The following is a 12,774-nucleotide window of genomic DNA, read 5'->3' as shown; positions in this document are numbered from 1 at the left end:
AAACATTGGAGATAATTAGTTTTATTTTAATTTTACTAATCCGATGATTTCCTGAATGTAAACAATATTTTTTAAATTAATGTTTCAAGGAAATGTTGCCCTTTCTTTATTTAGTTTAAGGTAAAATCGAAGATGTAAAGCAATCTGTAGCTTAAAAAAAGTAGCAGTTTGAAAAAAAAATAATAAAAAAAAACTTTAAAAGGATTGTCAAAAGGTTTTTTCATATCGAAAGTGTTGAATTATCATGTAGAAATCTGCGTCGTATCCTGGTACATAATCAAAGCCCATCATTTGAGTAACGATGTAGTTGGTACAATTTGATTTTTATCTGAAACCTACTTACAGCAATTATCTTTATCTGGGTTTTATTTTTATTAACTTAAAAAATATAAACGTATGCCAAATTTTTGAAAGACAAAGTCCCACCTAAAACTTGAAAGCAGGCGGTTGAATATAACAGGACAAGTTTTCGAAAAGTGAAAGGAATGGGAGAAGTTTTCATAAATATCTTTTTGGGATTTTTCCATTTTTGTATCTCAATTCCGCTCCCGTTTGCTTGTTTTCTTTTCTTTCTCAGATTATAAGGATCGGAATGAAATTTTTAAAACCCAGTAGCATACAAAATAAGTCAATGAATAATTTATTTTATTTATTATTAAGTATGACGGCACGTCGCCGTGTTTATTGACTAAACCAGGTGTGACTGAAACAATTAATATCCTCCAGGCATTTCCTCCTTATTATTTGCCATATATCGAGCATGATAAGTTGAAAAATAAATACAAATATCTTGTCATCATGATTATCTGAAACGCTTAGAGTTCTTATGATTTGTAAGAAAAAAAAATGGAATATACAATATTAATTATCTCAAAGCAAGTAAAATATCGTAAAATGAGCCAAACAATGTCCATTTTCTATCACAGTGTGCTTTCTCACTCAGCATACATAGTGAGACAAGCATAACCACAGCATCATGCTCACAAGACGCAATCCTGAGAAGATGGCTGTTATTCCGCTCCCATTCTTTTCTCTTCTCGCCATTTTCTCTCATTCATTCACCACGCTCGCTCACGTACTCCCGCTACAGGCGTGAGAATGCGGCGGTAGACCAAAGGAAGCATACGAAGAAAAAACACACGCACTCAGCACAACAAAACGGCTCTTTGGGCCGATCGATGATGATGGACCCGAGAGGAAAATACGGCCCCGTACGAAAACCCGACCCGACGTACGCCAAAGACCGAAGAGAAGATTTTCAGTCAGTTCACATCTGTTTACGGTACGCAGCGGACGTGCGGCGTGTATGTGTCCATCTCACGTGACCGACGCGCGCGCGCCCTCTTTCAGGAGCCAGCAACGAGCCAGTTCTATTCGACACGCGCGGGGGAATTACGGCGGTACGAATTTTCGTTCTGTGTACGTGTGTCAGTGTATGTGTGCGCGGCACCGTCCGTTGATAATTTCCCAGCTTGAATGCGTGAAAAGAAAAGAAAAACGTAACGAAGGCAACAAAAACCCCTATCGGCAAGAAAGAGGGGTAATAGAAATCAAAACGAAGAAAAATCAATCGAAAAAGTGTTCCTCAGCCGTGGAAAAGTGTAACAGCGTGAAGGAAGGATGAATTTTCACGTGCTAAATTGTGCGAGGAAAAAGTGAAAATTGTGCAACGAAGCAGCTCGCTTGAAGCAGCAGTACATGGGAGTGAAAACGGGATACAAGGCCACGGTAAATCCGACCCGTTGCTACGATACTCGGAATGAAGTAAAATTCTAACCCTCCGCCAAAAAGGGGAGAAAGAGTCTTAAATAGTGCTATTGCGAAAAAAAAGGGAAATGGTCTCAAAACTTATCACGTGAAGGGTGTTTGTGAGCGAAACAAAATTATCAAACTGTGCGGAACTTGCCGCTTGCCGGAGTGAACACCGAGACGGAAAACACCGGGGAAGAAAAATCAATCGGAAAAGCCTCTTCCCTCGCCCCAATCAGTGTGTAGTATTGTGTGTGTTGGTGTGTGTGTACGTGTGTGTTTATGTGTGCGCACATCAAGAGCTGTGCGAAGGAGTTGTAAATCATTTTCCATCGTGCTAGTGTGTAGCTAGTGTTGGGTGCGTGTGCGTGTTTGTTTATGAGGAAAACAGCCCTGCAGCCCTTTTATCCACCCCCTTTCCCCCGTCCACCACACCGGTGCGTGTATGTGTGTTAATGTGTGGTGAAGGAAAAATTCTCGCTTTCCAAAACCTTTTTGCCAAACCGCTGGCCCGTAATAACGCGGCGGAATGAATGAGGGTGTCGGCACGGCTTTTCCACCCACTGCAATGGAAGTGAAGTGAAATTCGTTTCCTTTACGTACGTATGTGTTACTACTAACGTGTGTGTAATTGTGTGTGTGCATGTGTGTAAGGCGTATGTGTGCACTACCAAGATAATGGTGCGTACGTCCGCTCGTAGCAGAAGCATCAGTGCGAAGTTACATCTTACTACTTCGGCTTCGTTCAAGATTACTGCAGCGTGAAGAAAAACCGCAAAGTCAGCAACATAGCAACATCTTTTGTCGAGCGTGTATGTGTGCGTGTGTGGAAAGTACCGGGAGTTACAGAGAAAACCCAGGCCAGCAACAAAAAAAAAGCAAGAAAGAAAGCCAAACCACCCCAAACCCGGACGGAAATCGAACTTCGAGTGAAGGGAAAACGAAACAAACGGTCAGCAAACGTCTACATTTCGGGCCAAGACCAAGACCGTGCTTTTTTTTCTTCTTGCTTCCCGAGGGCCGGAAATTACCTTTACCCTCAGCTACCCCGCCCCATTGCCATTGGATGATTCCCAGCACAATCCCATCGCAGTGGAGAATATTTGATTTTCGTTTCATTTCGGATTTATGGTACTCGCTTCCTTTTTCTGCACGTTTCCAAGTCCGACTGCTCCGGTGTGGTATGGTTAGAGTGTGTGGCCACCGTGTGTCTGTGTGTTTTGGTTCCGTTGTTTGGTGAATAATTCAAATCGTTCGCATAACTAAAACGCTCAACGCGAATCCAATCACAGTGCGTAACGTGTGTGTGTGTGTCGAGTGTAACACTTTCATCATAACACCTCCGTCACATTTAACGGCGGAAAAACAAGTACCAATGTGCGAGCATTTCCAGCATCATCAACAACGTTCTCATCAGCATCATCATCGTTATTGTTGAGGTGGTGCAAAAGAAAAGCACATCAGCCGCAAAATAAAACCAGTATACCAGTGTACGTGTGTGTGTGTGTGTGTTTGTGTGCGGCACCAGCGGCAGCGGCATAACCGTTACGTAATAAATTTTCATATAAAACGGGGCACCCCATAACAAGGATTAAATTGGATTTATTACCAGTGAATGAAAAATTGATTTATGTACAAAATTGATTTTTCTCCCGCAAATAACACCCTCACCTGTGTGTTGTTGTGCGTTGTGTGAGTGGCCCTGTGATGTGCTGCATCCGGTCTACCGCTGGTGCGTGTTCGGGCCAGTGTCAGTGAAGTGTATGCAGAAGGAGCAGTGCATAATAATTGATCCCTTGTTGAATTGCTGCAAGTTTATGAGCGGTGGTGCTCCCCGATGGGACTCAACTCCCTTAAGTGTTCCCCAACGACGTACCACGACCGCAACGAGCCGCATAGTGTGAGTGGCAGATGTTAAGCAAGCCACCCAGCATACACCCAGCTACCGGCATGGTGCAGAAACCGCCAAGGAAAGAACCTTGAAGGATCCGCTTAATGTCAGCAAGATACAGCAAGACAAACAGGAGCAAGATCCCGCAGTGAGTAACGCAAATGAAACCATCACATAGCAAACAGAGTGCGCCGTACTCGATCTACAACACCATGGCAACGACGTCCGGCACGACGCCGTACATCTGTTGATCGTGTACGAATTGGTGGTGACAACGAGAACATTTAAGCGAGAGATAGAAAGAGAAAGTTAAGAGTTTGGGGCAACCACCGTGTGCTAGTTCCTTTTACTTTTAAGTTCCACAATTTCCCGAATCGTACGCACCCACGATGGAACGTCGCGTCCAGCAACACAGACATACGATGGGGTCGGTGGATGAGTGGCAGTGGGGGCAGTTTCGGATAGGGGCACACCGATGGTGCTGGCAAAACTCAACGTCCCGCCGAAGTCTTTGGTTCCCGTGTTCGGCGAGGACACTGTTAGTGGTGGTGCTGTTGCTAGCCATCGTTGGTCGGGACACGGTAAGCGGTGAGCCAAACTGTCCCTCCGCCTGTCAGTGCAAGTGGAAGGGCGGCAAACAGGCGGTCGAGTGTTTGAGCGGCAATCTGTTCACGATCCCGGAGAACATCGACCACTCGACGCAGGTGTTGGACGTGTCGGGAAACAACCTGCAGATCATCTCGAACGAAACGTTCATCCGTTCGAACCTGCTGAACCTGCAAAAGCTGTACATGCGCGACTGTCGCATCGGTCAGATCGATGACGGTGCATTTGCGGGGTTGACGAATCTGGTCGAGCTGGACCTATCGATCAATCTCCTCACAGCGGTACCGTCCGCCGCATTCCAACATATCGTATCCTTGCGCGATCTCACCCTGGCGCGTAATCACATCCAGAAAATCGAGAGCCACGCGTTCCGTAACGTGACCGCTCTGAACAAGCTAGATCTCTCGTTCTGCAGCATCCAGACGATTGCGCCACAAGCTTTCGAAGGACTCGGGTCGCTCCATTCGCTCAAGCTGAACGGCAACCAGCTGTCCGAGCTGCGACCAAAGACGATCGAAACGCTCAGCCGGTTGCACGGTATCGAGCTGCACGAGAACCCGTGGGTGTGTGACTGTCGGCTGCGGGCAGCTAAGCTGTGGCTTACGGAGCACAACATACCGTACCCGATCGCTCCGACCTGTGCCGGAGGTCCGGAGCGCGTGATGGACAAAACGTTCGGCGACCTGCAGGTGGACGACTTTGCCTGCAAGCCGGAAATGTTGCCGGTGCGCCGTTTCATCCAGGCGTACAGTGGTGAGAATGCGACAATCGAGTGCCGCAGTTCGGCGGTGCCGTCCGCCACCGTCAACTGGTACTGGAACGGGAAGCTGCTGGTGAACAATTCGCACTTTAGTGCGTACCAGCGCGTCCTCGTCTACGAGCAGGGCAACTTCGAGAAGCGCAGCAAGCTGACGCTCACAAACGCGCAGGAGACGGACTCGAGCGAGTTTTACTGCGTGGTGGAAAACCGGGCCGGTACGGCCGAGGCAAACTTCACGCTACACGTGGCGATGCGTGACATCGGGTTTGCGATCGAGAACCGGCAGATCATTGGGCTGAGTGCGGCCCTCGTCATATTGATACTGTTCATCCTGCTGATCATACTGTTCCTGCTGGTGCGATTACGGCGCATACCGATGACGGAGACGAAAACCCCGAACCAGGTCGAGGTGATCACGTCCGTAAGTCCCTCTAGCAATGTAAATGGCAAGGTGGCGACACCTATTAACGATTGTCATTCTCCAGATCGAAAAAACGCCCCCGGCGATCTAAAGTGCTGCCCGTCGGCGGCCAACCCGGTCCAGAAGCCGCCCCGGCTGACCGATCTGCCCTACTCGACGTCCCACTATGACGGGGGCGGAAGTCTGATCGCGTCCGGCCAATGTTTCGTGTCACCGACGCACTCGCTCGCCGGCAACAATCCGGACCTGATCAACGACACGAAGCGGTTGGGCAGTGGGTCCGATCTTGCCACCGGTACCGTCGCCGCCGGCGCATCCAGTGCCGTCGACCCGCTCGCGCACCTTAGTCAACTGCAGCTGCAGGCCACCACCGCTCTCAACACCGCCCTCTCGCTGATGGACCCGGTCGAGCGGCCGGGCAGTGGCGAGTATAGCCGGGCCGGTTGCGATTCGCTCTATCCGTCCGGGCTGTGGGAAACGCACAGCTCCAACCTAGCGGCCGCCGGACTCGACCACGGTGGTGGTGGAAGTGCCGCTAACAACGGGCCCTACTCCGACAAGCTGCCCATCCTCGGTTCATCCACCACCGGACCGACTATGCTGAACCTGGACGACGAAACGTCCTCCGTCGACTACCTGAGCCGGACGTTCCCGCGAACGCATCTTACCTCCGGGCTGTCGTTGACCACGTCCACTGGTCCAGCCGGTGTTTACGGTCACACGACATCCTCCGGTACGACGGCGGCAAGCAACAGCAGTAGCGGCGGCGGCTACCCTGCAGACTACGGGCTTCCGATCGTGCCCGGTGCGGAGCAGCTGCACAACAAGCTGGCCAGCGTACAGCCGGCCCATCACGGCAGCACCGGTAGCATGCCGATGAACGCGAAGACGCTGCGGGTGTGGCAGAAGGGTGGCGTGCCGGTTCTGCCACCGGTGACGGCCTTAAAACGTGCTTTATCCAACAGCCGCAACTCGCCCGACGAAGGCTACCAGGAAGGCTGCGGGACGGATGTGTAGTCCAGCTTTTAGGCTTTCCGCTTGCCCTTACTAGCAGCAGCCCACGACCAGCCGCCTCCCTCCCCGGCCCCAGCGAGTGACAACGATGAGGACGAGCTGTGAGCGCAATCTCACTCGCCCCGGCGTCCTGTGTGCTGTACACCGTCGCATCGCGTACGGTAAGCGCCTAACGGGTATGCAATTGTCACACACGCGATCCGGTAACGCTCGTAGCTTTTACCTTTGATTTCAACGTATTAGTCTAATCGTTCCTCGCCTCGCGAACTCGAAGTAGCTAGATCGATGCTCGTACACCACGTAAAGCGGAAGGTCGGAAACGATACGAAAACAAAACAGAAAACGATGTATAACAAAATGACCGTTCGAGTGAGATGAAGAAGTGCCGTGGTTAGCGGTAGCGTTAAGCGATGCGTTGTATCCCAAAGAAAACCATGCAACACGATAGAAACGCAGGAAACAAAAACCAATCGTACACATAACACACATTTGTTCTACAAGACGCCAAGATGAAGAACTGGTGTATGTTTGTGTTACTGTGTTTGTGTATGTGCAGACGCGTGTATGTGTGACAGTGTATATATTGTTTGTGAAGCCACCCACAGATCGGGAAAAATGTCGAGAAACGTCACTATTTTAGTTCGTTGAAAGCCGGTCGTCAGTGGTCGTCGATTTGAGGCTAGAGTGGACGGGGTCACGGTTGGGAAACGATGGGAGGAAACACGAAACGAAACAACAACTCTGTGGCAAGGGGCTTACCTAATGAGGGCGATAGCGGAAAGTGTATGAATGTGATAAGTACTGTGAATGGTACACCCTCTTTTTTCATCTGATTTATTTAATCTCCTATTTTTATACATCACATAACCCAAAATGAGTACGTAAGCGACGGACGGGACGGGTATGGGTGGCCATCTCGTCCCATCCCCACAGTCGGAATAGAGCATAAGCTTAAGGTGTAGTAGGTTCCATCCTCTTCCCATTCCTCATACATCCCATCTGTGAGCGTTGTTCCTTGTTTCCAAAGTTCACAGTGTGCGCTGGAAAATTCGGCACATGTTGTTTTCCTTTCCGAGTGTTACGTTTGCCCGTCAAACGGTGCAGACATGCTTCTCCGCCCTACACCATCAGGCATCGCTCCAGGATTGCTCGAGTTTTTCAACGATGCTCACCAGCTTCAAAGGCGAACAAAACAGGCGTAGTTTTGAAAGAGTTTTCCGCAAAACTTTGATACACAAAGAAAGAGAATTCTCGCTTCTGGCTGGTGGTTGGTCGAAGGGCGGAGAGCGTTTGCGTTAGAGCGATGCGGGTGCGTTGTAGAAAGCAAATGGAAAGCGGGAAAAATTAAACAAATAAAAAAAAACACACAAACGCGAAACTTAAAGAACTCACTCACTCTCTGAGACAAAAAAGACTTGTAAACTTAATTAATGAAAGGTAAATACTTAGGTGTACAGAAAACTTTGTTTATATAAATATAGTGAAGAAAAATAAATAAATTATATCTATATACACAAAACCATGGCGAGAAAAGAGAAGAAATTAAAACACATCCACACACACAGAATCACATGGTAAAAATACTCGCGTTTAGTAGTGGTGGAGAAAGTGTGTTATTCAAATTCAGAAGAAAAAGTGTAAGCTTGTCGAAAGAATGGAACACGCTCATCACATGTGCAGTAGTCAATCGATGTGAAATCACGTGTGAATGTGTGTGTGTGTTTGAAAAAGAGCGAGAGAGAGAGAGAGAAAAAGAGTTAAAAGAAATGTAGTTCTGTAACGACGGGCAGAAAATACAAAAAAAAGAAATGCAAAAAAAAGAAGAAAACATTCACATCATACGCAAAATGTCATGGAAACAGAAAAATGGTTTGCAAGTTCAGAAGAAAAACATTACAAACAATGAAACACAAAGTAAAAACAGCGAAAACCTTTAAACGATCATTTAAACAGGTGAAAGGGAGAGACAAAAACAATTGGAAAAGAAGACAAAAACACTTAGGCTAGTTTTATATATGACATCCCGAAAACCCGAATGCAAAACCAAACAGGAAGAAGAAACAAACAGTAAACAAACCCAGACATCCATTAATAAACAAACGCCGTAAAAACTTGTATAGGACGTTGATTCAATCGAACGGAATATTTAACGTTTGAAAAAAAGAAAACAAAACGCAAGAAGTTGAGTCAAGCATAAACTCGGAATGAAATAACATAAACACAAGAAGCGACTCACAAAAACTCATAATGGAACACATTTAGCGCAAAAACAAACTAAAACACAATTAAAGCAAACCGGTCAAACTATCAGAGATGAATCCAATTTGAAGCAAAAAAGAAACAGAAAAAAAAACACAAAACAGCAACAGATAACCCAGTGCTAGTGAAAAAACGAAGCCCTAGGGGGAAAACCAAAGACTTTAAGATGAATAATGAAACTGCAAAACATGCGAAACAGATACAGAGAGAAAACACGATACGGGCGCGAAAGCTCACGTGTGGCTCAAGCTCGCGTGTGATGAAGACGCACGGCGAAAGGATAAAAGAGGGCTCGAATACAAAAAAAAAAAAATAAGGAGAAAGAAAAACGCATACACGCATTGTTCGAAGCCGTGGACATTAAGGAACGCGAAAAGAAATGAGTTTCCCTTGTTTAAGAATCTTGTGGAAGAAAGCTGTGGAAGCACCGCACGGCACACCTTCTTATATACATATATACATATACCTTTAGTGAAAAGAAGTAAAGTAATGTGAAAATAAAGCGAGAAAAACCCCCGCCAGAGCATGCCCATCGGTCCGGGACGTCCGGGAAAAATGGGTTTGCCTGGTTCTGTGTATAGTTAAAACAAAACGTGACGGGCAGTAACAAGTGTAGGCGCCAGGTTCCCGGGAAATGGCACGCCAACGAGCCACGCTTTCCGGGGTTTTGCAGGAGTCGTGCAGGAGATAAATCGATCGTTGTTCTTTTGTGGAAACGGATTCAAGTAGAATGGGAGGGGCAAAACGAAAAAAAAAAAATGGGGAGTAAAACCGAGTACGGAAAAATAAAGACATGAGTAAGTGAAAATCGAACAAAAAAACATACAAAAAAACCACACCACGAGTATTAATGACTACATTTACTTCCGGCCAAGGGTAACAAACAGAGGAAAACTAGTGGAAAAAATGTGAGAAAAACAAAGAGCAAAGAAAATTTTCCTTTTTTTGTCTTTAGCGGTGTTTTGGTTCGTATTTTCGTTTCCTTCCCGTCCGTTGTGTAAGGTTTTGCCAGATGGCTTTTCGTATCGGTATTTGCCTGTTTTTCACGACCGGTGGTGATGTTGGATGAAATGATGCGCAACTTGGCACGCCTAATTGATGCGTGCTTCGGGGGTCCGATGGTGTTCGACGAGCTGCTGGTGGTTTGTTGTGTTGTGTTTGACCGCGGAGAAAAGCATCCCGTAGCTATGCTGGCAAATGAATGAATTATGAGAGCAAACAAAGCAGCGAGTGATGCGAGTGAAGAGAATGGAGTGTGTCTTGAGTTTTGTGTAATTTTTTTTTTTTTTGGGAGGATTTTTGTTTTTGAACTTTATTATGGTCATGGTTTGCCTGTTTTGTGAAAATCGTCTCCCAAAAGAAAAGAAGCGCAAGAAACACCGGGAGAGCTTCGGTTCATGGAAAAGTGGGAAAATTCTTCCGAAAACATTCTGCTAAAGGTTTGCCAAAAGAAGTGTGGTTCGATTCGACGTCGGTACCAATGATGGGCCATCGAGTTTTCTTCTGTGTGCTTGTTTTCCACGCCAGTACAAACTTCCATTCCTTCTCCGCAGTTGGGGTTTGCCTGTTTGCCAAAGCTCATCATCAGCAGCACTAAACAAAGATGCTCCGGAAAAACGATACACGAAACGACGAGACAACGAGACTGGTGGTACGGCGCAAAATTTTCCAAACAACAGCACACAAAAAGGGGTCCCAAAATAGAGCGCAAAACTTTATGCGCTGCAAACTGTGAAAAAAGAGGAAAAAAAGGGAGGGAGCATTTTAAAACGGCGAATGGAAACTTTTAATTAGCCAACCTCTATTGTCGGCTGTTACTGTTCGGTGCGGGCCTGGTGGCTGGTGGGTCCTTGCTGCTAGCACAGCACACGATGGCAGGCACAAATTTTGCCTCGCAGGAAAGAATGCTGCTTGCCCGCGCTAACCTACTTCCTTGCCATAATGTCCAACAATGGACGGTAATTTATCCTACTCGAATTGTTCTCCAGCTCCATCCAACAGGAGCTGCCCGAAAACTCCACCGCTCCGTTCGTACATCGAGTCCATGCCGTGCCGTGGGGCTCCATGGATCGCTTTATTTAATTCGCCAACACTAATGCCCGCTGGAAAATTATCTCAAATGACAAATGATGTAACTGCAGAGCATGCAAGAACACTGCACTGTTGCTGGCCACCGGGAAATGGTGCAGGCAAAATTTGAAATAAAAGAGAGAGAGAGAGAAACAAAAAAAAAAAAACGCAAACGAATCCTGAAACTAAAACTCGAGTGCTTTTGTGCTTTCATTGTTTACAATTGCTTTCTATTTAAACAAAAGCGCAAAGAGAAACAAACCCTCCGAGTAGGGATGGTGTGGATTCAGAATCGTGGCCCACGGGTGGGGATGGGATTAAAGTTTTGCTCTTCGGGGCGGGATAGCGCAACCGATACCCATTCGGGTGAGCTTAATACTTTTGCGCCCGGTGGGCAACAAAACAGTAACAAACAAATTCCTTCTTTACACTGCTATTCAGCTGGTTTTAGTGGCATTCATTGCATGCAAATGAAGAAGATATTGTCAGCTCAGTTTTATTAGTTTTGCCAACTGCCAAGCCAGTTTACTGTGAGCAGTGTAATAAAGTTGCAAATTCTTGGCACATTTCTGTATGTTTTTGGTTGCCTCTTTTTTGCGTTTAGGGTTATGGTATAGATGGTTTTGTTGAAGACTAATTAAGCAAAATTTAAACAGTTTCCTGTAGGTATATTTTATTTCGAAAATGGTCTTGTTACATATTTTTTCGTTTGAAAAAACATTTGTTAATGTGTACATCGTCGTTTAAAATGGTAACTCTAAACCATTTTATGTTTAATGCGCCTAAATGTATGCAACCTTGTGTTTGAGATTGATTTGATTTTGTTCGGAGCATTCAATGATCGTAGCTTAGAGTTTTGAAAAGCACGACAAAGGAAGCTGGCTTCAGCAAATAGTTAATTGGAACATAAAAATAAAACAGAAATAAAGTAAATCAGATTGGCAACATACCTTAAATAAGAATTTAATTATGAAGTGTATACAATTAACAGGTTTTTTGAGGGTCAATAATACGATTGTATTCGATGTTTGCAGCTACGCCTAAAAGTATGCAATCGGCAACTATGGAAAATAAGCTGAACAAGGGATGCTAAGGGTACAAAAATACTATACTAAAATTATTCTTTTATTTCTTAATGAGTCTCAGTAATTCAGTAAAATATATTTAAAATTATTCAACTGCGATCACTACCAGCTAAAAATGACAATCAGTAGCGAAAAGTTCAAGTGTTCTTGCACAACTTTTCAAACGTTTCATTGCGACATAAGCTACGGCTCGTTTAGTGTGAAATCTTACCCTATGCTCGCACAAAACTACCGTTTCCCTTCTTACGCGATATAGTTTCATGGTTGTCCAAGTTAGAGCAATTTTTTCCTGTTGATTTCTTTAGCCAACGCTTCAACGATGGCATTTCCTTACCAATATCTACCTCATTACACATAATACCAGTTTAACATTTATGATTCTGGTTTGTCCTATCCTTTTACTATACAACCTGCTGACTGTTTCTACTCGTTCCTGTTCCAGCACGGCTCGGTTCTTTAATAGATTTGGTCTGGTCGTTTTCCAGTACATTTTTTCTCCGTTCCTAGAAAAGAAATCAAGCCGGAATGAAAAACCGAAAGAAATGAAAGAGGTAGCTTGTTATGAAAAGCTCGTCTAGGCTTTGGTCGGTTCATTATATTCGGTCCAATCGTCCTCGTCGACGTCGTCGTCGTTGTCGTGGTTCTCACCAACCGTCCATTGTCCTTCATAACTCCTTCATTCGCTTCGGGGTGGTTTGGTTGCGTGCGGAAACCTATACCAATCCTTCCAGCCCACGGTCACATTGAGCAACGTTAGAACGAGAGTACAAAACAGAATCTGCTTTATATGAGTGAGTATATTTTCACCTGGTTTTCCAATCGCACCGTACATCACATTCCCTACTGCCGGGTGACTGGGGAAAAAGCGAGAGGTAAAAAAATATCCCACAGCAACACATTCAATGCCGATGTTCGCTTC

At 45.7% G+C, this 12,774-nt stretch overlaps 2 protein-coding genes across 2 annotated transcripts in view; both read left to right on the top strand.

Moving 5' to 3' along the window:
- The window catches only part of LOC126564302 (neutral and basic amino acid transport protein rBAT-like), a 535,179-nt gene that overhangs the window by 35,896 nt on the left and 486,509 nt on the right, over nucleotides 1-12,774 (top strand). The window lies entirely within an intron of this gene.
- Nucleotides 3,979-6,543, top strand: LOC126564126 (amphoterin-induced protein 2-like). Its single transcript, XM_050221063.1, has one exon. It carries the CDS (start codon nucleotides 4,030-4,032, stop codon nucleotides 6,442-6,444), a length of 2,415 nt encoding a protein of 804 aa, XP_050077020.1. The 5' UTR covers nucleotides 3,979-4,029; the 3' UTR covers nucleotides 6,445-6,543.

Source organism: Anopheles maculipalpis, chromosome 3RL (assembly GCF_943734695.1).
Source record: "Anopheles maculipalpis chromosome 3RL, idAnoMacuDA_375_x, whole genome shotgun sequence".
NCBI lineage: Eukaryota > Metazoa > Arthropoda > Insecta > Diptera > Culicidae > Anopheles > Anopheles maculipalpis.
This window is presented reverse-complemented; position numbering and strand designations above follow the sequence as displayed.